The following is a 26,878-nucleotide window of genomic DNA, read 5'->3' as shown; positions in this document are numbered from 1 at the left end:
CGCCGCTCCATTTAACTGAGCATGGAGGGACTAAGACTTAAGTGCTTAAGAACAATTATTCTCACTGTGAGGTTCAGGGGTTGTCGTGCGTTCCCTTGAATAGTTTTTTGTATTTTTGTTTTCAAAATGTTTTTGAAAATGGCCACTCTACAAGCTTGCATCGTGTCATATATTCGCCACAATTTTTCATGCAGTATTAGTGATTGTTGGTCTAACGTGTTATTATTGTTCAAATCAAAACATATTGTTCAAATTCTAAACACTGTTTATCTGTATGAGACCATTTTTGTTTTTATTGTTTCATATATACTGTACTCATACATACTGTATTATTAGGAATGTGTTCTACTTGTTGTTTCATGATGTCTTTAATAGTTTTTTCTACACTCTACACTCAATCAGGTTGAAAATGTATGTTGAATAAATGTTTTGGGGGACAGTGTTCATATTGGTCATAAGCAAATTAGAGTGCTGAGCATCTCAGCATTCCATTGTTTCTAATGTAAAAACAAAGAAAAAAGGAAACAGTTTTCCAAAAGTATCAAAAGTTGTTATAACTCATTTTATAGAAAGGCAATGTGACCTAACACCTTTGAAAGTAATAGCTAAAAAACCTCACCAGTTGGCACCACATTCCCATTGAAATCAATGGACGGGGAGGAGCGCTCGCTGATTCTAAATAGTCACCATCTTGGAAATGGTGCAAATGATAGTTTATAGGTCCAGACACTCAATCTCAGGGAGAAGCATTCCAACATTGAAACAGACACCAGGGTTTTATTCGTAGCTCATCAGGTTCAAAAGTTATGGCCAAAACCATTTTCAGGTGGCAGCCATATTTGGATTTGTCTGCTATGGCGACCCCGAAGGTCGCTGGCTCAGGCACCCTCGCTAAATCACTAGAGCTTGCCCTAGGAATACATCTGGGCCAAATTCGACTGATTAGCACGGAAATATTCCCGAGAGCCTGGACTAGTAGACCTCTTCTCACAAAATCACAAATCTTTTAAGTGTGAGTGTGAAGGTCCTTAGATTACTGCCGTGTATTGAGTGCAGCCCACATGCACGTTGCTCTTGTTCTGGAACGTGTTCGTCTCGGCACACAACAATGATACAGTAGTAGCCAGTAGCCTATAATCACAATCACATTCTGTCCACAGACCACATGGATGTAACTCTGGTCCATAGCTCTAATGCGTGCATTAGAGCTATGTTACTCTCAATTTCCGCCGCTCGCATGAATGCAGACCAGCCTCTACTCTTTAGTGTAAATAAAAAGAACGTTTTTGCTACTCACCAAAACAAAGGCGGGTTGTGTCAATAGAAAGACTACTTTCCTTAGTGGAAGCACTCTGAGCCCCCCACCACACGTATAAACTGTACTTTTTGGGCAAAAAGGGATTTTGTTTCCACCGGAAAAAAAACATTTTTAGTTACTCCGCTGCGCCCTCTACTGATATTGCCCAGAGAACTGCCTCATAGAGAATATTTTTCCTCCGGTGAGGAGGAAAATCCCTTTTTGGCCAAAAAGTACCGTTTATACGTGTGGTGGGGGGCTCAGAGTGCGTCCACTAAGGAAAGTAGTCTTTCTATTGACACAACCCGCCTTTGTTTTGGTGAGTAGCAAAAACGTTCTTTTTATTTTCGCCAAAGAGGAGAGGCTGGTCTGATTTCGATTTGAGATTTAAAATTGAAAGTCCCATAGCCTTGTACTGCGCATGGCAGAATCGTAGAAGCAGTAGAAGGTTATGAATCAGAGCTAACATGGATGGTGCAACCGGGCCTTCTATGAGTGACATCAGGCTTGATGGGTGGCAGTGGGAATGGATGCCCTGGGCTGCTCAGCTCAGCTCTGAATCTGAATTGCTATAGCAAAAAAAGTCATAAAACTGCAACTCTTGCAAGAAAATCCATTCTAATATTAATTGAAAGGCTGTATCTGTTTTTATGGATCCTTAGCATAGAAAAAGTGTAAGAAGCACTGTTTCAGAGATGTCCTGTTCAATAAAACTACACAAGCCACCGAATGCAACGCAGACAAACATTTCCGGTGGATAACTCGAGTGAGAGCCTCGCAGCTTGACTATTGTCGCTTAACGATGCACGGTTTGTCAAATGTATTTCAATTATAGTCTTTAACTTCAGGGCACTCTCACTTCGCCATGAAGAGATTTTAATGGAGTTTTCGTGGCAGTGCAAATGTTTGCCATGCAAGACGGTGCTTATCAGCGAAGAGCAGAAAAGAAGAAAGCTTTCAAAACTCAAATGGACTTTGGAGGATAATGTGACATGAGTGGCTGAGCATCAGAGTAACTGCACTGTAAAGTGCCGGACTCAAATTTTGCTCAATATCTGTCATTGCTGTCTGAGTGAACATGTGTACCGCACAATATGGAGACAAGGTTAATCTCCAACACATACGCCGCGGATACAAACATGGGTGCTGGCATCCCATTTGGCACAGAACGTCAGATCCGCCATTCTGTGGGACATGAGTTCTGTCTCCAGCAACACAATCATCAAAATCATCATCATCATCATCATCATCATCATCTCTGTCTCTCTCTCCCTCTCTCTTTCACCCATTCTCACACATAGTAGACTACGATAAAACGTCTCCTCTCCATTTTGTCTCTAAAGTCTCTGGATCTTCCGAGCACAGGTGCAAGCCTGTCGGGCTGCGGCCCACAGGCCCAGGACGCTGTAACAGGAGAGGCGAGCCGGCACGAGAATTACAACACCTCCATTTCTCACACTGACATAATCCCTGCGTTTTATTTGTCCCCTTGTAATTCTTTTTATATCTTAGCGCTTATGTTCTTTGGCATCCTTTCAATCCGGGGCCTCGGGATACAGCGGGTGCGCCTGTACCAAGCCCATATGTGTGCCGTGCTCCAGTTAACGCGTATTAGTTCCATTGTAACTGTGACTAAACTGGCACGTCTCACACGGGAGATGGGCTGGCTTTGATTGACAGCCCGTGTCTGGATCCTGTACTTTGAGTCTCACGCAGACGTGTCAAACACGGGCTCTGTCAAAAGCAACGCTCACTCCGCTCCCCGCCTGCATGTCTGTCAACACACCATGGAGAGCTACAAGGGGTTCACAGCGGTCTGTAGCCTACTGTATGTCTGTACATTACCGTACATTTTGTGTGTGCGCGTGTGCGTCCATGTGTGCATGTGTGTATGTATTACTATACTCCTCACAATTAATATAACTTAGACACAAGTACAACTCAAGTTTTATGGGTTAAAGGGTCCCCCAAAAATACTTATTTTCTATCAATTGCATAACAAATGAAGCATTGAATTAATGGAGAGTTTTTGTGTTTTTGTCACATTCCTAAGCCAATAATTTGATGACTGATTAACCTGCAGTTCAGTCTCCGCTGGTGTGTGTGCGTGCGTGCGTGAGTGCGTGCGTGTCTCTCCCCCCCCCCACTCTCTCTCTCTCACTTCACTGAATGTTATCTCACACTTCACTGGTTTACCATTCAGAGTTCCTGAGCAGAAACCAAATGAAAGAGGAGACAGACATGAAAAAGCAGTCTGCACCAACCTCATGTTTTTTAAACCAACTTGCTTGAGATTTGTGTGCGGTTCTGATTTATTTGGAGCTTTAAAGGAAATCTGTTAACTCTGTGCCACGTGACACCAACGGTCTTAAATATTGTTTTCACAACTGCACAAAGCTAATTACCGTTAATTTTTCATCTGTGCTCCAAGGGTTGTAAAGAGGCTGTGATTAGTGATTCATTACTTCTCATTACCTGCTCTGTCACAGTGTTTCCTTTACTTCTTCAGGCTGATTAGCAGAACCCGCCTCTACCATTGAGCCTGAGAGAGACCTCAGACTCTGAGGATTACCCTAAAAATACTACTGTTGTTGTTGTACTACTACTACTGTACCTCTACCATTGAGCCTGACAGAGACCTCAGACTGCTCTGAGAATTACCCTAAAAATACTACTGTTGTTGTTGTACTACTACTACTACTACTACTGTACCTCTACCACTGAGCCTGAGAAAGACCTCAGACTCTGAGGATTACCCTAAAAATACTACTGTTGTTGTTGTTGTTGTTGTACTACGACTACTACTACTACTACTACTACTGTACTACTACTACTGTACCTCTACCATTGAGCCTGAGAGAGACCTCGGACCAAGTCTGCTCTGAGGATTACCCTAAAAATACGATTGTTGTTGTTGTACTACTACTACTACTACTACTGTACTACTACTGTACCTCTACCACTGAGCCCGAGAGAGACCTCAGAGCATAGGCGGCGGGTGAGTTTTACCTTTGGGTAGGCTACAGAATTGCGTTTGGGGGAGGACTCTCGCGGCCGAGCGAAGCGAGGCCGCCGCCGCGGATTTATTTATTTATTTATTTCCCAGATGGTCTAAAAATGAGTTATTTAGCATACTTTTACCAATGAATTAGCCTATACACAGACAACGACTTTTGGACGTCTTTTTCTCAAGTCTCGAGTCAGTCAGTACTCAGTGTAGATTACCCGGCGGTGTTGCTGCCCCTCCGGGAGTCGCGGCTCATGGCTCTACAGACGGCACAGAGACAGCAGTCACTCCGCTGAACGTGTCAGTGTTACTGCAGTGGTGTGAACTGTGAACCGTGCAGCCTAGGCACTGGTGCTGCTGAGTTCTGACACAGCCGACTCACAGCTTCTTCTTCTGAATTAGGCTACTTTATATTTGCATTGAAAAATACATTTTGCTGTTTCCCAAAACAAACCAGCGCGCGGCCGCGCGCTACTCTTTGCTACAAAGCGACTGGAAGGACGAGGTTTACAGACATACCAATAGTAGTCAATCATATGCTGTATAGTGTATAGCCTATCCGATCAGCGATCACCATGGGGGGCAGCGACAACACACACACACACACACACACACAATAGCCTTCTATAATGCTGCGCACATATATTATATATATTTAAAAAAATATCCAGCATAATTTTTGGGAAGGCTAAGCCTTCCCTAGCCTTATGCACCCGCCGCCTATGCCTCAGAGTATTACCCTAGTATGTAAATACTACTGTAGTATTACTATAATAGCAATGTACCAACCACAGATGATGTGATTGAAAGAAAGAAAGAAAGACAGAAAGAAAGAAAGAAAGAAAGACAGAAAGAAAGAAAGAAAGAAAGAAAGAAAGACAGTGACAGAGTGTCTGAATCTCAAGTCAACAAGTCTAGGGTTTGACAGAGAAAAAGTCAGTATAAGCCTCTGGAAGGCTGTGGTTGATCAATCATGTCTGTCATGCATTCTCTTTTATCTTATTGGGTGGTCCTTAACCACTTTTTATATACCGGTACTTATCTACTATCTAATCAACTGATTACTGTGAGACTATAGGGCTACTAGCAGGGCTTCTTTTGTTTGTTTGTTTGTTTGTTTGTTTGTTTGTTTGTTTGTTTGTTAGTTAGTTGGAGCTGGAATCGAACTAACTATAAATTACAAAATTACATTGAAAATGTAATTCAACTCAAAAGTTCAAAACTATATAGTGACCTTGCTTGTAACATACTTGACAAAGCAGGTTTTGAAGAATTTGCATTAGTGGCTCACCTGAAACTGGCTCAGCTTGTTGTTAATGTTGGCTATAACCTTGGCTAAATTAATGCAGACCAAAAGAAGACAATGCAATCACAATTATTGTCTAATATTACAATGTTCAATTTTAAAATGACAAAGAAAACTAACATTGTGCAGTGCAGGGTCATTAACACTCCCTTATACTAATTATTTGATCTGAGATGTTGCAGTTAATCACGGCATTATTGAACTGTGCAGTTTGGTCCAAATTAAATTAATAAATACGCAGAAATTATTCATTAATATTGCAGAAATGTCTCAGCCAAGGCGGATAGCAATTCTCTAAGGTAGCATACCTTGATTATAATGCACAGCAGGATAATCTGTACTGAGAAGCATTCACACTACTGTGGCTTAAAAATAAATCTTCCCAGGTTGTTCATTTGAAAGTATACGGCCGGACGGTGGTGCTACAGGAAAGGTCATGGGGTCACCTAAAACAATAGATTGGGAGCATGAATTTACACAAAAACGTAGGTGGTCACAAATAGCCAAACAGACGTTAAGGTTAATGTGAAAGAATGGTAGCATTACTTTTCATTCAAAACAGAAAAGCGCCGGCATAAAGTAGAAAGGTTTTATCCTAACTGGTTGGATGTTGAGCCGCACATTTTTACTTTCGGAAGAGAGAGAGAGAACATTTTTGATGACATAACAGTTGAACAATTGACTGTCTGTGAGAGTGAGGTCCGTCTGTCTATTTCCAGGTGGGTGGAAATTAAGATTGACTTACTGAAGGTAAACAGTGTGTAACTTTGAACAAAAGGCCAGGGTTGAGCTAAAGCCCACCTATCATCTCTACATCTCACCTGTCTCCAATAACATTTCAGTCACGCCAGTCAGCCTGCAAAGCCACAGCAGACCTTAACCTTTCATAAGCCTGCTGCATGCTTGATGCCGACTGTGTGGTGTACGTGGCATTTGGGGCAATATGAGACAATGGCAGCCTCAGTGCCATGCAGGCACACAGAGAGACTTGTGGGAGGTCTGAGTGAGGATAGCTGCGCACCTCCTAGATCAGTGTTTCTCAAACTTTTTTGGGCCAGTGTCCCATATCCAATATCCAGGTCCTTTACCCCCCACCCACACACACACACACACACACACACACACACACACACAAGCACACAATTGAAATGTAAGCTTTATTTTTTATTATCTATTGTTGTATATAATTAATAAAATATCTGATCAATTTCCACATTTTGTATTAAACTGGACTGTTAGTGACTGTTGATTCGGGAACTCTGTCATTTTTGTACCCTTTCGGACGCGGGGCGACTCGCCGGAACCGGGACGGCACCCTGGGCGTGTTCCAGTGTTTAATCTCTGGGATCTCCGTGTTAATTTATTTCTGATAATGTATACACATGGAACCAAATGGACTAGTAAGGGTCCATTTGGTTCCACATGAACCCCTGGAGGTTCACGAAGTTGAGAATCAGTGTCCTAGATTTCTAGCCCCTCCTATGCCCATGCAGCTTTGAGGGTTTGTGTGAACACAACATTGGCTGACGATTGGCTGATCACCCCATAGTGATGATTTGATTGGCTGAGAAAAGTGATGATAAAAGTGAGGGCAGAAGTGATTTGATTGGCTGAGCACGGAATGTGATGTATGATGATAAGAGCGCCCCTCACTTCACATGAGTGTGATTTCTAACTGCACATCCAGGGTGCACAGACTGTGTTGACATTATTGGATGGACACCACTAGACTACAAAAACACAGCAAATACAACTAAGTCCGTTGCTATGGTGATCATCTTTGAGCCGCTCTGATGCAATAACTACAAAATGTACCCTCACTGTCAAAACCACACAGACAAGAAGCACAGACCAGGCTAATAATGGCATCTTTAAAGCTACAATAAAACATGACACTGACCATGATTCTGACATGTTACTGACATGACCTGACCATGATTCTGACATGTTACTGACATGACACTGACCATGATTTTGACATGTTACTGACATGACACGGACCATGATTCTGACATGTTACTGACATGACACGGACCATGATTCTGACATGTTACTGACATGACACTGACCATGATTCTGACATGTTACTGACATGACACTGACCATGATTTTGACATGTTACTGACATGACACTGACCATGATACTGACAACGGACGTAACACTAATGGAACAGCACCCTCCGTCATTCTATTATTCCTTGTATTTAAATGTATACCTTCCTGTGCATTAACAACTCTGATAGGCTACATAACACAATTAAACATCGACCCTGCCACACTGAAAAACTGCAGCACTCTCAGCACGACATTGGCTAAGGTATTGAGATGTCAACTGCAACATTCATCACCATTAGGTGTAATTAATAAACTTCTCTAGGATTAATTAATGGGGACCTGCTTTGAGGGAAACAGTGCTTAATTAGGAGCTTTGACAGGATGAGGCCATGGGGATGACTCACATCCAGGGGGCAGCGTTGTTCGGGTCACAACTCACAAGTGACATTTCTCGTTTTCGTTGCCTTTTCTCCTCCCAACACTATACCAGTGGTTTGGTGTCTGTGTTTTCATTTCAAGGATTCTCCCATTAATATGTACTAGACCTGTACGTGCCCATGCCCCACCGGCCGGCCTACTTGGGAACGATACAACTTGGGAACCTAATGATATACGTTGTCATAGCACCCGCTTTAACTGTCAGCCGGTGTCCCACATGGAGATGTGTATGTGCCTGCCTGTGTGCCTGTGGCAATCAATTCGGCCCACTGGCAGAGGCTGATTGGTTGAGCCTCAATTGGCTGAGGCAGAGGAAATTTGCACAGGTGAAAGGAGTTGGCCTCATTAGGCACACTGGCAGAGCCTGACCAGAGCCTTTTTGTGGTGGTTCTGGAGAACCATGGGTCCGACCGACTCTATACCTGGCACTGCACTCCCTGCGGGGGTGTGGATTGCGTGTGGCAAATTTGAAGTCGGTGGGTCAAACGGTTCTCGAGTTACGTGCATTACACACACACACACACACACACGCACACACACAGACAGAGATGTGCCAGAGGCGCAACCATAGAGTATTAAAAGGGCGCAACACGGACCGAACCGAAAAACCCGTCCCCCCCACCATAGGGGAGGGGGGGATGGGGGGGTCTAACCACAAAAACGTGGGGTTATGGTTAGGGTTTGGGGTCGGACTACAGAGAGGTTGTTCCAGTGACTCAATGCACATACAAAACTGCGTTTTGGCACAGTTATTATTATTATTATGAATTACCTGGCTGTGATTCCTCCTCCTTAGGAAAAAGTTTAACCACATTATTAGCAGTGCCTCGAACAGGTCAAAACTCACTGACCATCTGATCTGTAAGTTAGCCTATCCTATATAAAATGTACAACACCTGGGAAGTTTTCAGGAGGAGGTTGTAGGCTAGTTAGTGTTAAACCCATGCAACTCGAGAGGAAAGAAAACCTGGCTGCAGCTTACCTGGTGTTGACAGTTGTGGTTTCATTAGCGTCGTCGATCTCCTCCTTTCCCCATAAATCCCAAAATGGTGTAATATAAATGGCGCATTTATAGTAGGACTAGACCTGTACATGCCCATCACAGTCGGCTACCGGCCTACTTGGGAACAATGCAAAATTTGGAACCTAATGATATATGTTGTCATAGCACCCGTTTTAACTGTCAGTCGGTGTCCCACATGGATATCTGTGTATGTGCCTGTGTGCCTGTGTCTGCACAGGTGAAAGGAGTTGGCCTCATTAGGCCCACTGGCAGAGCCTGGCCCAGGTGAAAGGAGCCTGACCAGAGCCTTTTGTGGTGGTTCTGGTCAGAACTGTGGGTCCGACCGACTCTATACCGGGCAATGCACTCCCTGCGGGGGTGTGGATCGTGTGTGTCGAATGTGAAGTCGGTGGGTCAAACGGTTCTCGAGTTACGTGCATTAGACACATGCACGCAGAGACGTGGCGCATTTATATTAGGATATGGCCACAGACCCCCATCTGACAGTGTTAAATACCAGATATGTGTTAAAATGTTGCAAAAATATATATAAAAAAAAAAAAAGAAGATTTGGGTATTTTCAAACAGCTGATACTGTAAGTTAAAGTTTAAACTGATTTTCATGCTATATATTAACTAATTTAGCTGCATGGGGACTCCCTGGAACCCACTCTTCAAGGAAGTCTGTCTGGGGGTCCCTGGCCCCTGACTTTGAGAAGCGCTGAACTTTGCGTGCCCTTGGGTCTACCACTCCCAACAGCGAACGTGGTCTTGGTCTGGCCCGTCCTGGCCCGGCATGGCTCAGAAAAGGTATTGACAGTTATGACAGCCTTCTGATTAGCCAGTCAGCTGGAGGGCCACGGCCTGTGTCACCTGTCAGGTGGAGAGATGGACGATGAGTGAGCCAAGCCGAGCGCTGGAGCTCAAGGGGAGGATGAGGGAAGAGGAAGACACTGGTAGCGCCACGGGGGTGTGAGAGAGAGAGAGAGATAGATAGAGAGAGAGAGAACAGTGACATTGGGAGGAAAAGGAAGAGAGAATGTCACCAGCGGCGGCGATGGCATCCGACGTTCAGGACGCAAGCACATACAAATACGAGAGGCCCCGGTGACAGTCGACACCAAGATATCACAGAGACACCTGTGTTTGTTGGTTGAACTCCATTAAAACAAGAGGAGCGCTCGAAGATGACAAATGTAACCCAAAGTGTCTGTGATGGGATCTGGGATTCGGAGAGGCTATAGGGACTCTGAAGGGAGCCGGGGGAGAGAGAGAAAGAGAGAGAGAGAGAGAGAGAGAGAGAGAGAGAGAGAGAGAGAGAGAGAGAGAGAGAGAGAGAGAGAGAGAGGAGAGAGAGAGAGGAGAGAGAGAGAGGAGAGAGGAGAGGAGAGAGAGAGAGAGAGGAGAGAGGAGAGAGAGAGAGAGAGAGAGAGAGAGAGGAGAGAGAGAGGAGAGAGAGAGAGAGAGAGAGAGGAGAGAGAGAGAGGAGAGAGAGGGGAAGAGAGATAAATAGAATGGGGAGTGTTGAAGTTGGGAGGACAGTAAACGGATGTCAGACTACCCAGGCAGAGAGACAGAGACACAGAGAGAGGATGGGTGGGCTTTGACAGACATGTCTCGCGCAGGCTGACAGCTCCGTCAATAGCCCCAGGATGGCCGCCTTGATTGACAGCTAGCAGGTGGCGCCTGAATGGAGTTGTCAGGTGGACTGTCAGTCAAGCTCACGCCGACCGTGGCTACAAGGCCACAGCTGCACCGCCGCACAGCTGCCCAAGGTGATCTCTGGTCGTACGGGCAGGATGTTGGCACGCCGATCCACTGCTACACAGTTACATCCTCAGCGTCTGTTCATCCTTTTGTAACTTAAGTGTGGAAATCATTGCACACTCTCTGAGTTGAAGGGGATGTAAGCTAGTATAAGTGTTTGTTCTTTCCAGCTCTTTGGTAAAGAGAAAATAAATCTTCCACTCTCACAGAACTGAATGTTAGGGCTGTCATAGCCCTATCACAGACCCTGTCATGTGACATGATAAGTATCAGGGTCAATATCATGTCACTATCATGTCAGTATCGGGTCAGTGTCATGGTCAATATATTGTCAGTATCAGGGTCAATATATTGTCAGTATCAGGTCAGTATCATGGTCAATATCAGTAGCATGGTCAGTATCATGTCAGTATATCTGGTCAGTATCAAGTCAGTCTCATGGTCAGTATCAGGTATCATGGTCAGCATCATGGTAAATATCTTGTCACATGATACTCACATTCTCTCTGTCTCTCTGTCTGTCTGTCTGTCTGTCTGTCTCTCTCTCTCTCAAAAAACACACAACCCCCTTAAAAGTGGTGTAGTGTATTCGAATTATGCTCAAATCTCCAAATCACTACAGAAGCAGGCTGCATGCGGTAGCTTTTTGTGTGTAGATTGGGCCTTATTGTGCTGTAGCAGATATAAAATATAGACTTTCCTCCATCTGCAGAGGGGAAATAAATAATTAGAGTGCATTATCAATGCATCTCTGCTTTTTCCTCCACCATCTCCTTGGTTCCTCTTAATTGAGCATTGTTCCAGTGCTAGGGTATGAGGCATTGGAGTTAATGGCCAATAATTATACATGCGCAAGGCTTTCTCCCTAGAGTGGTATCCAGAACAAATGGATGCATTCTACTTCATTACATCTGCCACGATTACAGCCTGAACATCTGGTATACCATATTCTGACAGATAGACAACACTTGTGGACTGGAAGGGAAATCGAGAGACATTTTACCAAGAAGAAATCTATGGGTTTTAGGGCTGCAACTATTGATTATTTTTTGAATAATCAAGAAGAGCACTTTTTTGTGTGAAAAAGTTCAAATATATTCTTTCATAAGTGATTTCCTGAGTGATCTGAGTGATTATTTCATAACTAATCATCTGATTAGTGTGATTAACAACGTCAGCCCTTTTTTGTTTCACCTTGCAACGGTGTCGCACAAAAATAACAAAAATAGCCGATCAACAAGTTCCCATGTTACAATGCTACTGTTATTCTTACCATATTCTTATGATTTCACAGGCTAGCAAATACTCTCTTTTGACACCAAACACTCTCTGTCTGTCCACTTTCACGTCACAACATTTTATTATAGACAGCTTCTTTGTTACAGATAAATACATATGGTGTCTCTTCAAGTAAACACTGGAATGTACATCAAGATTTATTCATATTTTTGTTTTCTTGTTTTCCTTGTTAACTTGTCATATTTTCACCTCAGTCCGCCGGTCCTCCGTGGCCACGAGGCTCAAACAACATCCATAACTTAAGTCTGAAACAGCATCAAGTGCCACACGGTGACGCCACCGCGGCGCTCCGCTCTCTCCCTGGCGTGGTGGGAGGCGTGTCCTCATCCAGATCCAGCGGCGGCGGCGGGGGCGAATACAGCTGGTGGGGCGAGGGCTTCTGGGAGGAGGAGGAGGAGGGGGAGGAAGAGGAGGAGTGTGAGCGGCGCAGGCGGCGGTCGGGGTAGAGGCTGTTGTCGAAGGGCCTGCGGTGAACACACAGCACGTGAGTCTTCAGGTTGCCCTTCTGAGACGCGCTGTACGAACAGTACCTGCACTGGAACGGCTTCCCACCTGGGAACACAGTGACACAGAACACCCCTCCCCCCTCTCAGTATGTGGACTGAACTCAATCCTAGTTTAATTTTGTCGCCGTCGGGCAGTAAAGTTCTCTCCATATTTCATTCATTTCAAATTAATGGCCCTTTTAAAACTTAAAGGGTCAGGACACCATCCCCCCCCAGGCCCAGTCACTGTTGAATCTGTCAAAACCGAAGCCTCAGTTGAGGTGGAGGATTTTCCACGATCCTCCGGAATGCATGGAGCCTCGTGAAAGCACACGAACGGCCCATCGTGAAAAATAATACAATTAATAAATCCTAATAAACCAATTGTAAATAGTACTAATAATATAAAAGACTAACTTTGAAGAAACTACTTGAATTGTCCAACGTGCCCAGGATTACATTAGATAATTGACACTGGGTGAAAAAATTAGTTGCAAAATCGTGGGATAAAAGATTATAAAAAAATTAAAAAATATATACGAGAGGCAGGTAGAAGTGTGTAAAGCAGGAAACAGGGAGGCACCGAGACAGGCGACGAGCGGAGGTGTAAGGACAGTTAAACCAAGCCCCCCTAATCTAGATAAAAACAAACAAATATTAATTAGATATGCCTGTATATCACGTCACAGAAATCGAACAGAGTGAGCAAATATATGTAATGAGTGGCTCCAAACATTTCTTTTCTACCCAGAAACTGGAAGTACACAGAAATATAGCTACAGAAACAGCAGAAAGCTCTGAATCCACAAGCCTATGAGCAAATTGTATCATATCATTGCTCGCTATCACAAGCAACACATTTATACTATAAAATGTGATTTTGGGTGTCCTGAGCCTTTAAAAGTATCGAAAATACAAGATTGTTGATTTGTTGTTTTTGATACTTTTGACATTACATGCAGTGCCGGCCTTATAGGGTCTGCCAAAATCTCCCGGAGGGGGCGTTAACATATGTGTCACGTGGTAGCGGCCGCCATGTTGGCAGGCATTTCTGCTTTGTTTACATTCAGCGACCATCCGTGTGCGAACACCAGAGGGAGTTCAACGCTCGTTCCTGGCGACAACACTATGAACAACACTAGAAACCCTATGAACACACTGACTGAACAGAGGATTCGATCTTCTATCACCACTAATGCGACTACATTTAATGCTTGTCCTTGTAAGGTATGTCGAGGCCGACGTTTTTTCTTTCCATCCTGGTGTTGGCTCACTGTGTTGTCGCTAGGAACGAGCGTTGAACTCCCTCTGGTGTTTTAAAATTAGAACGCACACGGATGGTCGCTGAATGTAAACAAAGCAGAAATGCCTGCCAACATGGCGGCCGCTACCACGTGACACATATGTTAACGCCCCCTCCGGGAGATTTTGGCAGACCCTATATATGTTTCAATCGTTTCAATTGAAACGGGCCTCGAGCCTCCAGGGGCCAAAAATAAATAAAAATAGTAGTAGTAGTAGTACTAGTAGTATTAGTAGTAATATTGCATTTGCATCGCGGCCTTCCAATCATCCATGTCAATATTCGGCCTCATCCTGTATGTCCACTTAGCAGTACCACTGTCATGTCAAGTTTGTTTGTAATTGTTCCCACTTCCCAGTGTGTGCACTCGCTGCACTAGCAGCGCTGAGAGTTGCGATTGCATCATTGTATAGCATATGCTGCCTCCCAGTTATACCTTACAGTAATTTCAAGACAAAGTAAAATTGTTTATCAAGCTGCTTTTGTGTATTTTTCTACTTGGCTGTGCTGTATGCTGTTCATGCTTTGAAAAAAATATATATATATCATTATTAATTATTAAAATTATGACGTCATGAACGGGGCCTCCTAATCCTTTAGGCCACCCCTGTATACATGCATAACATGAGTGAGGCCAGGTTCAAGCAAGGTTAAGTCTGTTTGGGGGTTTTTATAAATATTTAACCAGTGAAAATAAATAATATTGCAGACCTCTCAGCCAATGGAATATTAACAGTACAACAGTACACAGCAAGTGACAGGGTGTCAAGTAATTTTTCACCCAACTTTTTAATGCTTTCTTTCTTTATAAAGAAAGTACAGAACTCTAGTATAGGCCTACTTTAACTTAAGGATACATGTGAAAGAACAATTTTAACTTGTAGTTGAGTAATATTTGACTGGGAGTAGGCTACTTTGACTAGCGTATACTGGGATTGAGTCGTTTGTCCACCACTGGCCATATAATACAGTACAGTCAAAGAGTGTTGAAGCTGCAATTTATATTTCCAAATGTCTATACCTCTCCTCCAAAAAGACATCCATCTTTAACTCTGAGAGTGGACAAACATATAACGTCCATTTCGTTACATTTTGTCCACTCCGAGTTACAAACGGTAACGGTGGAGACTACAAGAGCCATTACAGACAACACACTCATCTACAGTTCCAACTCTTTAAGTTATGACTTAATGCGTTTGATTAATGGGACAATCAACGGCTCCGTTTCAGACGGACGGATACATAGCATAAGGTCTCACGTACGCTGTGCGATGTGCCGGGGATATTAATCTACTGCCGTCATTCACCGTTTTGTGATTTATCAGGAAAAGCTGCCGTGTGTCAAACAGTGACATCATAGCAGTGATACTTCACAGCCGTGTGTTAGTCAGTAGTGGGCGGTTTATTTTTGCACTTTTTCTTATGGAATGCCAGCAAGTTAGAATTCATTGGAATAGATTTCTTGTCCGTGGTAATAAACACAGACGCGTCCCGTACATGCACCCACTCACACACTCCATTGTTTTACAATACTATACTTTGAGCACATCAACATTTTAGGACAGCAATTTTATAAAATACACGTTTTTTTTGTTTGGCCATTTTACCCCTATACACAGGATTTTCAGAAACACTATGTATTAACGTTAAAATAAATAGGTAAATAAATGTCCACTAACCCTGAAGCCTGGCATGCAATACAATATCACTCAGGTACAACTCTATAACACCATCCTAAACCTATACTAAATACTATATAACTATATATTTATAAAGTATTTGCCCATAACTTAGCATAGCATTTCTCACAGACTGTCCACTTGCCCAATTCTACTGTACCTGCTGTGGGGACTTATGACCCCGTCCCTTACAAGAATACGCACACGCACGCACACACGCACACACCAAGCGAGTGCACAAACATAAAGGCACATAAACTGTGGGCTGAGTGTTGGACTGAGGAATGACAGGCATGTGGCAGCTGGCCGATGACAAGCAGGCGTACTTCCTGTCTGCTCCTCTCGTCCCCTCCCTCCTTCCTTCCATGGAACTATTCCACTCCAACTAACATGCAGCACTGCAAAGTGACTACAGTAAGTACAATTACTCCAGTACTGCGTACTAAGTACGATTTTTAAGCATTTTTACTTTACTTGAGTGACTCTACCTGGCTAAATTTGACAGCTACACCTGTACAGATTTTGAGATTTACTGTAGATTATTGATGATACAAAACATACTAGTATTCTGTGCTATTATGTTAAGCCACCCAGCAGCACATAAAGTAATTACAATCAGCCCCATCATTACCAGCTGCAGCATTAAAGTGAATGCATTACTAATTACAATAATAATAACATGATTGTGAAAATGGGACATTCTGCATAATGCCGGCATGTGCACTTAAGCCTCTCCAACTGATCCAAAATGCCGCAGCTTGCTTGGTCTTCAACCAGCCAAAATTCTCACACGTCTCCCCCTCCATTGGCGCCCGGTCGCTGCCCGCACAAAATACAAAACTCTGATGCTGGCATTCAAAGCAACCAAAGGTATGGCCATATCTTACAAGTATGATAGAACCCTACAAACCTTCCCACGCACTCAGATCAGCCAACGCAGGGAAGCTGGAAGTACCTTCACTATAAACCCTAGGGACAATGCTCCACACATCCCAAACTCTTCTCCCTTCTGGCTCCAAAACTATGGAATGCACTTCCCATTGCAATCAGAACTGCAGCCTCACTCCCAATCTTCCGCCGTAGTCTGAAAACCCACCTTTTCAGACTCCATCATGGCACGTAGCACTTGCCCTAGCCCCTTAGATAGCACTTCATGTAGTTTTAGATAGCATTTTATACATACATAGCATGTTACCTAGACAGCACTAGAATTGCATTTTATGTAGTCATAGCACTTTATACAGTAGGCCTACATATAGTAGCCTATGTATAGTTTATATATAGTTTCATTACATAGATATTCCACTGTTACGTTCTTAGCTTACGCATGTTTCATGATAACTGATGTATGCCTTGCTTTTTGTTATTGCTTAATGTAAATCGCTCTGGATTAAGAGCGTCTGCTAAATGCCTAAAATGTAAATTGTAATGAGTACTTTTACATTTAGTACTGTAAGTATATTTTGATGCCAATACTTTTGCACTTTTAATCGAGTACACTTTTGAATGTTGGTATTGCTAGGTATTGCTATACTTTACTTAATCTGAGTACTTCTTCCACCATTGGTAAACTCTAATACTAACATAGCAGGCCTGTTTGTTAGTTTGATTCAAATCAACTTTAAAGTCCCTTTGAAGTTGTATAATTTGGGGACCCAGTACCCACCTGCGTCATGGATAATTCCAGTGGCTTTAAGATCAATAGAGGGCTTTGTGTGCTGGACTAGTCATTAATTAAGCTTTGGGTTTACAAGTCACTGGTTCTCAAAGTGGGGTCCAGGTACCTCCCAGGGGCCCTTGAGGGAGTTCGAGGGGGTCCCCAAACAAAATGAGGAAAAGTTTAACCACTTACCGCTCTATTTCATGTTTTTGACCCTTCGTAAATAGCCTATGCAAAAGCTCACAACGCGTTGCATGGTGACATGTTGACGTTGTGAGCTTGTGTTCATGCTATGTTCAAAACAAGTTGACAAATCTTATGGGCTGCTTCACACAAAACCTATTTATTTTGACATGAAAATATGTGAGTGCACACTGTCTTATGTGGCTGTGCATCCTTGTTCACCGTGGTGCTATTTTAAGCGTGGGTTAGCTCACATAATGACTTTTCCCTCTCAGTCTGTCTCTGTCTAATATTTCAGCGTGTCATCATTGAGTGGTTTGTTTTGTCATGATTCATGGCTTACAGTAAACCATTAAGTGATGATGTCACCGGACATCACTTCCCAAAAAAATTTAATCCGTCACAACCTCTTCACCCCCTCCCCCTGTCTATCTCTCTCTCTGTATCTCTCCCATTTACTCTCACTTTCTCCTCTCTCTCTTTCTCTCTCACCCTCTCCAAATTCTCTCTCTCCCACTTTCTCTGTCTCCCTATGCCCCCCTCTCTCTCTCTCTCTCTCTCTCTCTCTCTCTCTCTCTCTCTCTCTCTCTCTCTCTCTCTCTCTCTCTCTCCCGTCAGGAGAGAGGGACAGCTGTACAGAGCTGAACAGTCTCTTTCATATCTACATAAAAAAAGTTTTTTTTGAAGGGGGTGGAGTGAGAAAGCTCACAGAAGGTGTGAGCGATAAAAAGTAATGCTCCATCTGTTGGTGTATAATAACCTGCTGGCCATAAAGGACACACACACACACACACACACACACACACACACACACACACTCACACACACAGAGAGACACAGACACAAACACACGCATGCATGCACGCACGCACGCACACACACACACACACAAAGCCCTGTCTGTCATTTCAATGGTATTCAGATGTGTCAGACCTTCCTGTGTGTGTGTGTGTGTGTGTGTGTGTGTGTGTGTGTGTGTGTGTGTGTGTGTGTGTGTGTGTGTGTGTTTGGGGGCTGAAGGGGGCGTCTATGACTAGTCCCGTCCATGGAAGCAGGGAGCTGTGTGCATGGAACAATAGTAAAGGAAAAGCTTTGTCAGTATCCAGGTACACAAGAGAAAACAACCTTGTCGCTGTCGGGCAGAAAGCTTATATCTTGCATATTATTTAAACGATTTATGGTTAAAAAGAAAAATGTAAATGAATGGCCTACTTGATCATACTACAGTGTCACACAAAAGTATCAAATAAAGCAGATTCACAAGCTCAAAATGCGATGCATTGCGATGTCTCAAATCTGTTTTTATCCTGAAAAAAGTACACGTTTTGGACATAAGAGGTTTCCAAACGACAGCATGAGGACATATCACCGTGCATCTGCTGTACATGTTCCAACTCCCAGCTCTCCCCTGTCTCGGTAAACGTGTGCATTGAGAGGAAACGGGAGGGCGGACGGACAGCTTGAAAAATAAACAAAACAAAACAAAAAAAAAACCCACCAAGGAATTCCTGAGACCTTTCTTTCACCTACTGGCTGATCATATACGTACTTTGCCATACGATGGTGTCACGTGGCGAAAATAGCCCAAAAAATATAAGCAAGTCACTGACAATGTGTTATGAGAGGGAAGGAGGCACTGGAGCAACTCAGACAGTTTATAATCCCTTATTTTGTTATCAGGGTGCAAGAAAAAAAGCGACAGACAACGTTTCGATGTATCAGTCACATCTTCGTCAGGTCATCGATGTGTTATGAGCTTGTAGATCCACTATTTTCAGGGCGCGACGCGCCGTCATACGACTGGCCATAAATTAGCCATTAACCTACACAATGCAACCATGAAATTGTAGCCACTCTCGACTTGCTCATAACTAACCCTTTAACGACTCAACGTGAACCCATAAAACTCTCGGAACTGAGGTATGAAAAAAAAACACAGTAAGTGAACTGATCTACAAGCTATGAGCTTGTAGATCTGCTATGTTCGATGCACAACACAGACAAGGCAACTAAATATAAATCAGGCATGAGCCGCGAGTTCTCATGTCTACATCAAATGATTTGTTTTGGTCCTGCTGTCTCTCTCTCTCTCTCTCTCTCTCTCTCTCTCTCTCCTCCTCCTCTTCCGGGCCGGCCATTCTTTCTTCTCCTCCCACCAGAGGAGAAGGCAGGTCCAGCAGAGGGCAGCCTCCAAATAAGTTCCATTAATCACCGGCCAGAGTCTAATGTAACTAATATTTTACAATTAGAGGAGACAGCAGTGGGCCCAGAGCCATCCATCTCTGCACCGCACCGTCATCCATTCATAGGCTGCTGTACACAGCCCGGCAGAGAGCAACCACAAGCACACACACACACACACACACACACACACACACACACACACACACTGCACACATGCACTCTCACATACAAGCACAGTGATGCACACGCGCACATATATCCACACATGCATGCACGCACGCACAGGCGAATGCACACACACACACACACACACACACACACACACACACACACACACACTTATAGGACAGCGATTTTGTACTGTTTTTTCCATTTGTCTTGCCATTTTGAACCATAACCCAAACCCTGCGATGCATTGTGAGCTCATAGATCGTCTATTTTAGAAAATCTTCGCTGAGAGAGATGAAGCAGGGACCCCCACTACACTTTTTTTTTTAAATCAGGAATAATCGCAACCCTTAAAAATAACCTCTAAATACCTAATCCTAATTCTAACCTGAGTCTTTTCCTGATTGTACTGTAAATCTAGCTCAAAAGATCTTATTTTTTAACCATAAAACAACCAGGAAAAAATTATATTTCTCAAATTCTCTACTATACTTGTGGGGACATTTAGCCCGCACAAGTAGAGAAATAAAAGTACACACACACAACCACACGTACTTGCACAGATGTACACACACGTTTAGCAGGAAACGAGAGGGTGGGAGGGGAGGAGGAGGGGGAGTCATGTAATGTGAGCATCTCTGGTTCTTAGTGGCGCGCGCGTACAGAAACACGTGTGCACGTCTGAGCTCACATCTAGTGTGTGCGTCTGACAAAGTGAGAAATGAAGAGAGAGAGAGAGAGAGAGAGAGAGAGAGAGAGAGAAAGGGGAGAGAGAGGAAGTGAACCACATTTCGCACACAAAACTTGTGAGATGTGTCATCTCTGAGCAGAAGTGTGCAGTGCATGGTGGAAGAAAAAAAAATGTTTTAGTATTGGCATCAATATAGAGAGAGTACCAAAAAATAAATTAGCTACTTTTAAAAACAAAAAGACAATCTACAAGCAGTAGTACAAAATACAACAGGCCTATTTGTCTCTGAGGTGGAGTAGAAATATCAAGTAAGAAAACGATGGGAACACTCAAGTAAATTAACAACACCTCAAACATTGCACTTACTGTACAGAATAGGCGAGTAAACAATACTCTGTTTCTTTCCACCCTCTGACATTGTGTGGCGCGCGTGCGCGTCCTGCGGCGGCCATGCGCGTTGGAGGGGGTCACGGTCTGAGATAATGACCATGATGACAGTGGCGGGGCCGGGTGGGGCGGGGGGGGGCAGAGCTGAATGGTGACGGATGACACGGCGCTGAGCTCTGATGGCGCTCAGACAGTGAGTGATGAGTGCACATCCATCCCCTGGATGCTCCACCCTTCATTATCTCAATGGGGAGACGCCGGGGCCACAAAAGGCAGGCCGCGCTGCCCTCTCGCTGCCCTCAAACGACATCTGCTCACAGGGACGGACACTCTTTCACCTCGCTGTCTCTCCATCTATCTCCATCTATGGTGATCTCTCTCTCTCTCTCTCTCTCACCCCGTTCCTCTCACTTCTCGCTCTTTCGGCCTCTCACTGTCATGCGCGCCGCGGAGGGTACCCAGCGGTCAGACAATGAGTTAATGACTCACCCCTTTCAGATCAGCCCTTTTCTTCTCTCTCTCCCTCCCTTTCTCTCCCTCTCTCTCTCTCCCACACATACACACTCAATCTGCCCTCTCTCTCTCTCTCTCTCTCTCTCTCTCTCTCTCTCTCTGACTCCCACACATACACACTCAATCTGCCCTCTCTGTCTCTATCTTTCTTTCATTCTTAATCCCTTCTTTATTGATCGTCTCATTTTCACTTTGTGTTGGTGTGTCTCTCAGAGCCCTGATCTGATGTCTCCCATATGTGGAGGCGGGGACAGCCAGGTCTATTCATGATAGCTGGTTGCCTGGCTGCCTGGTAAAGTTAGACAAAAACTCTGCCACCTCTGATCAAAGCCGCCCACCTTCCTCCCAAGTTGTGTTGAAAAGATATACAGTATGTGAGATGACAAGCAGTGTGGGGGAAAAAAAAGTTTGTGTGTGTGTGTGTGTGTGTGTGTGTGTGTGCCAAGCGTGAGTGTGTGTGTGTGTGTGTGTGTGTGTGTGTGTGTGTGTGTGTGTGTGTGTGTGTGTGCCAAGCGTGAGTGTGTGTGTGTGTGTGTGTGTGTGTGTGTGTGTGTGTGTGTGTGTGTGTGTGTGTGTGTGTGTGTGTGTGTGTGTGTCAAGCGTGAGTGTGTGTGTGTGTGTGTGTGTGTGTGTGTGTGTGTGTGTGTGTGTGTGTGTGTGTGTGTGTGTGTGTGTGTGTGTGTGTGTGTGTGTGCGAGTGTGTGTTTTACTTATTTCGACATGGGTGTTGTTTTTATGTTTTTTTCAAAATAGATATTCCCCCCCCATGAAAACATAGGGTATAATAATAAGTGGATAAAGACGGCAAACTAAAGAGAGCAAAGTTTTAGTGGTATCTGTCGCCATCTGGTGGCCGGTGCTGAGCAGTGCATGTAAAAGAGTGTGGGTCGCTGTTGTTAAACAACAAGGGGAACAGCTCCATGCACTAATGAGCATGCAGACAGGTTCAACCGGGGGTCACCATCTGGCCAATTACCACTGCTGGCACACTGGAGTCGACCTGAACTGTCATCACAAACACATCACTCCATGTCCACGGTGGCCGGCAATATGTCACTGTGCCACTCGACGTGCCATACAGTATGGACGGGACGGGATAGGGGGGGGGGGTTGACAGGAGGAGGCAGGGCCCTTGACAAAGCCACCTGGTCAGCAGGACAGGCTGGTGGGATGAGAACGATGCCGGACCACCTGCCTCGCCCGCACGTAGAGGACGAGACTCTGTGGACGCCCAATGTCAATTAGCTGTCTCTGCGTTTGGGTCACGAATGACTGACGGATGTTCGCGGTGTCACGCGTGTCTTTGACGACGTCCAGCGGTGGACAAAGTGTACACTCAAGGAAAGAGTCATAGCAGTAGCATTCAAAAGTACAAATTACAAATTGCATTTTCTTTTTAACATCATGCATTGCTGTGTTGAAATTTTAAAAACACCCCAAAAAATGTACTTACAGTACACAGTACTTCACTGACTGTGTGCTACCTCGGCGCTTCACACCGAACCATCCCACGAACAAATGAGCATCATGCGAGACATGATTACTGTAAGTGACTTTTTCTTTTAAGCTTAAGCTTTAACAAAAAGAGGAAGACCCTAGCTCTGGTCCATAGCCCTAATGCCGTTGCTGCCATTGCATTTGAGCTATGGGACTTTCAATGTATTGATGAAATGCACCACAGCCTCTCGACTTCTGCTAAAATAAAAGGATCGTTTTCGCTACTCACCAATACAAAGACGGTTTTGGTCATTAGAAAGACTACTTTCCCCAGTGGACGGACTTTGAGCCCCCCCACCACAAGTATAAAATGCACTTTTTGGCTATAGGAAAGGATTATTGTTTTTTTCACCTGAAGGAAAAGTCTTGTCTATGGGATTTTCTCTTGGCAATATTATCGGTAGAGGGAGCAGTGGAGTAATTACAAGTATTTTTCTTCTGGTGAAAAGAAAATCCTTTTCTGGCCAAAAAGTGCATTTTATACATGTAGTGGGGGGCTCAAATCAAATCAAATCAAATCAAACTTTATTTATAGAGCAGTTTATTCAGTGGCAGAACAGAGAACAGGCTCAGAGTGAGTCCACCGGGGAAGGAGTCTTTCTAATGGCAGAGCTTGAAGTCAAGACAAGTTTACAAGCTGAGAAGGCATACACAGCACGCACTCACACACATGCACACACAGAATAATGAAATTTAAAGATTACGTAAATTTGATTTAGCAATAATTAATTTACAAATACATGTTCAGTCTCTGTTCTTCACTGGATATGCTCATGTTAACCACTGGTTAGATACATTGAAGCTATATAGTTTTATAAAAGCAGTTAACATGGACTAGGGCTACGCTTGCATGCGGGCCCTTTGTCTAAGACAAATTTCTTCCTTGGGAGACTAATAAAGTATATCTCTATCTCTATCTCTAAATCCTGGATAAAGGTTAAAGCTGTACACTTTACAAGATTCACGGTTCAGGATGTTTATTAAACTATAACTTCCCATGAAATGGGGCAGGCAAAACAAGGACACAATAAACACGCTGACATGAAATGGCGATCTGACAAGGGACTGAACAAACTGGGGTATATAAATAGACAAAGACTAACTAGACACAGGTGAACTCAAAAATACAATCAAACACAGGATAGGCTAACAGGACAAAGAGGACACAGGTGAAAACACTGACACATCACAAGGTAGGTGAGACAAGGCAGGGAACAGCAACTAGGCAAACAAGAAACACTAGGGACCATACTACAAAATAAGATACACAAAACCAACAGGGTAGCCTAACAGAAAACCAAACAGAACAAGACATGGTAAAATACTGACCATAAAACAACCACATAACCAAAGGTCAAGCCACATATTAGTCCAGTGGTTTGGACCTAAGTCAATGCTCAAATACAAAGGCAGAGGAGCGAGGCGTGACACTTTCAACCTCTTTTGGGCATAAACATTTAGATTTTTGAGTGGTGCAACCACTCCAAGGAACAGCAATGTCTGTGTTAACCTATGTATGTGACTATGTGACTATGAGTACCAGACCAGTAGGGGCAAAAGTAGCGCTGTTGTGCCAGAAACAGAGAGAGAGAGAGAGAGAGAGAGAGAGAGAAAGAGAGAGAGAGAGAGAGAGAGAGATAGTGTTGCACTGTTGCCTAGTGCTAATTACAGAGAGAGAGAGGCAGGGGGAGAGGGGAGTTGCACCACTGAGTTCACACAGGTGTGATTTTTTTTAAAGAAAAAACACTGATCTACAAACTCATAATGCGTCACACCGCAATTGTCACACCCCTGTCTCAGGTGAGGTTATATGTGACCTTTTGCAATCTCAGTTCGATCAGACAATTAGCCCTTCGCTAAATCCCACCCCAAAAAGCGATTGTACAATGCCAATCCAAATAGTTTAGCAACTGTTGCTATGCAGGTCAAGCTTTCGCCACCGCATAGCGCGATAGCTGTCAATGTTATTTTGCATGGCTGTGTTGTTGAACATATATATATCATCGGGAAAGTTACACGCCTGACCCACCCAGGTGATGGCAATAATACTAATGACCGTAGTCTTACCATGCAACATGAAAACTCCTGTTGGGTAGTCGTTAAAAGTTGATTTCTCAGTTCCTTGTATTTCTAGTTTATTTAAATAGTGTCATGCAAATTTGTCCATTGCATAGCCTACTGCAGGCCTGGTAGACTAGATTTAGAAGACATTTGATGCTCTTGCTACTGAAATGATGGAATATTTATATGGAGAAATCCCATCATATATATATATATTTCACATAATAGTAAAATATTTTATATTTAATAATGGAAGTCAATTTGAAACCTTACAAACAACGGCCATTTTGCTCTCACGTCATTTGCGGGTTGGGAAGAAATGCCACCCCCGGGTGACACATATGGAGTCATGATGTACATCATAAACATGTCATAGACATGATTGATGTCACAGGCGCATGGAGTTCCAGATCCACATTGGAGTAACGCCATTCCCACATGATTACATTTTTTGCAAACCTACAAAACATGTCAGTCAGTCAATCTGTTATCAGTCAGTCCGTCCGTCACACCTCCATATAATTGTGTCCAAATTTGACTGAGGGACTGCCATTGGATTTTTTGGAATTTTAGTTTTTTCATGTCATATGAAAGCAGGGAATCATAGCTTCAAATTGACATATTGGTTGCTCAGTTTGACCCACCAGTTTTGGTTTTTATAGCTACCCTGCCCAAAAACGTCAAAGAAAAGTCCATATGGGCATTCCCAGACCTGTAGTTTCAGCGCGACCTCACCCTCAGGGCGTCTTACTGGTAGTATACCTATAAATTAAGCGGGTAAAGGCAAATTATAGAACGCTTGTGCCCCATCAAAACTATGGCTGCTTATGTGAATATTATTAGAGTATTTTTCATTCAATTGGCCTCTGGGGCAATACAGTATATCACTATTATATCAATATTGTGATACGAGACTAGAAATCATCTGGGATTTTTGGATATAGGATGGCATAACTGTTGTCTTGTCCTGCTTTGAATCACTCACAGTAGCTAAAATAGACGATCTCCAAGCTCACAACGCTTTGCATCACGATGGATTGTGAGCTTCATAATTATGATCGGGATCACCTCTTTTTCTGCATTAAAAAAAAATGCTTAAAACAAATAAAACTTTTTTTTTGCGAGGCTATTCTTTTAATATTGATATGGAGATCATTTATAAAAAAATATTGTGATATTGGATTTTGTCCATAACACTATAGCCCTACCCATTACAGCATGTGCAACACACAGAAGACTTGGAACATTGTATGAACAGTATGATGACCATGACAGTAGTTTGGGGGCGGGTGGGGGCTATTATAATAACCATCTGTAGGATACGTTCAAATGGAAAACTACATCTTGCTGTTAGAATCATAAAGAAAGAGGAACAGATGTTAATCCCTAATGGAGCTGACAGGCTCTTCCCTGTCTTTCACATGAGCATATCGAGTTTCTGAATAAGAGAGAGAGCGGGGCGGGGGGGGATCAGAGGGAAGGTGTATCGCGTTGCACTCGTAACACATGCATATCAAAGGCCCCAGCTGTTAGATTCGCTCTCTTGAGAGACGGCATTATTAAATCTGCACTATCCGTGAGCAGCACATCACACTGGAGCGTTGAGCTATAAGCCTCTCCATCGGGTTTGGTTTGATTTGTGACCCATCACAGGAGATGAGAGATTATATCATCTCTTAACCGCGTGAACCCTATCGTTCCTAGTCTGGGGGGAGTGAACGTTCGGCGGAAATGTAGCAGATGAGATCTACAAGCCCATAACGTTGTGATCTTGTAGATTGGTTATGTGAGCTTGTATTGTATATTTTCGCTATGAACACTATGAAATGTTATCCGATAAATTATTATTATTACTTTCTCCGGACTGGAGGAAACACACCTGAAATCTTAGTTTC

General features: G+C 43.7%; 1 protein-coding gene across 1 annotated transcript in view; it reads right to left on the bottom strand.

The window, feature by feature from the left end:
* Positions 1-12,428: 12,428 nt before the first annotated feature.
* The window catches only part of LOC308314468 (uncharacterized protein), a gene marked incomplete at both ends in the record, with an annotated part of 31,857 nt that continues 17,407 nt past the window's right edge, over positions 12,429-26,878 (bottom strand). Inside the window, one exon of the mRNA XM_080762099.1 lies at positions 12,429-12,724. Within this exon, the coding sequence (XP_080618225.1) occupies positions 12,429-12,724 (296 nt within the window). The remainder of the gene's footprint in view (positions 12,725-26,878) is intronic.

This window comes from Protomyctophum bolini (assembly GCF_963924005.1).
Source record: "Protomyctophum bolini genome assembly, chromosome: 4".
NCBI lineage: Eukaryota > Metazoa > Chordata > Actinopteri > Myctophiformes > Myctophidae > Protomyctophum > Protomyctophum bolini.
The sequence above is the reverse complement of the archived record's forward strand: the minus strand, read 5'-3'. Positions and strand labels throughout refer to the sequence as shown.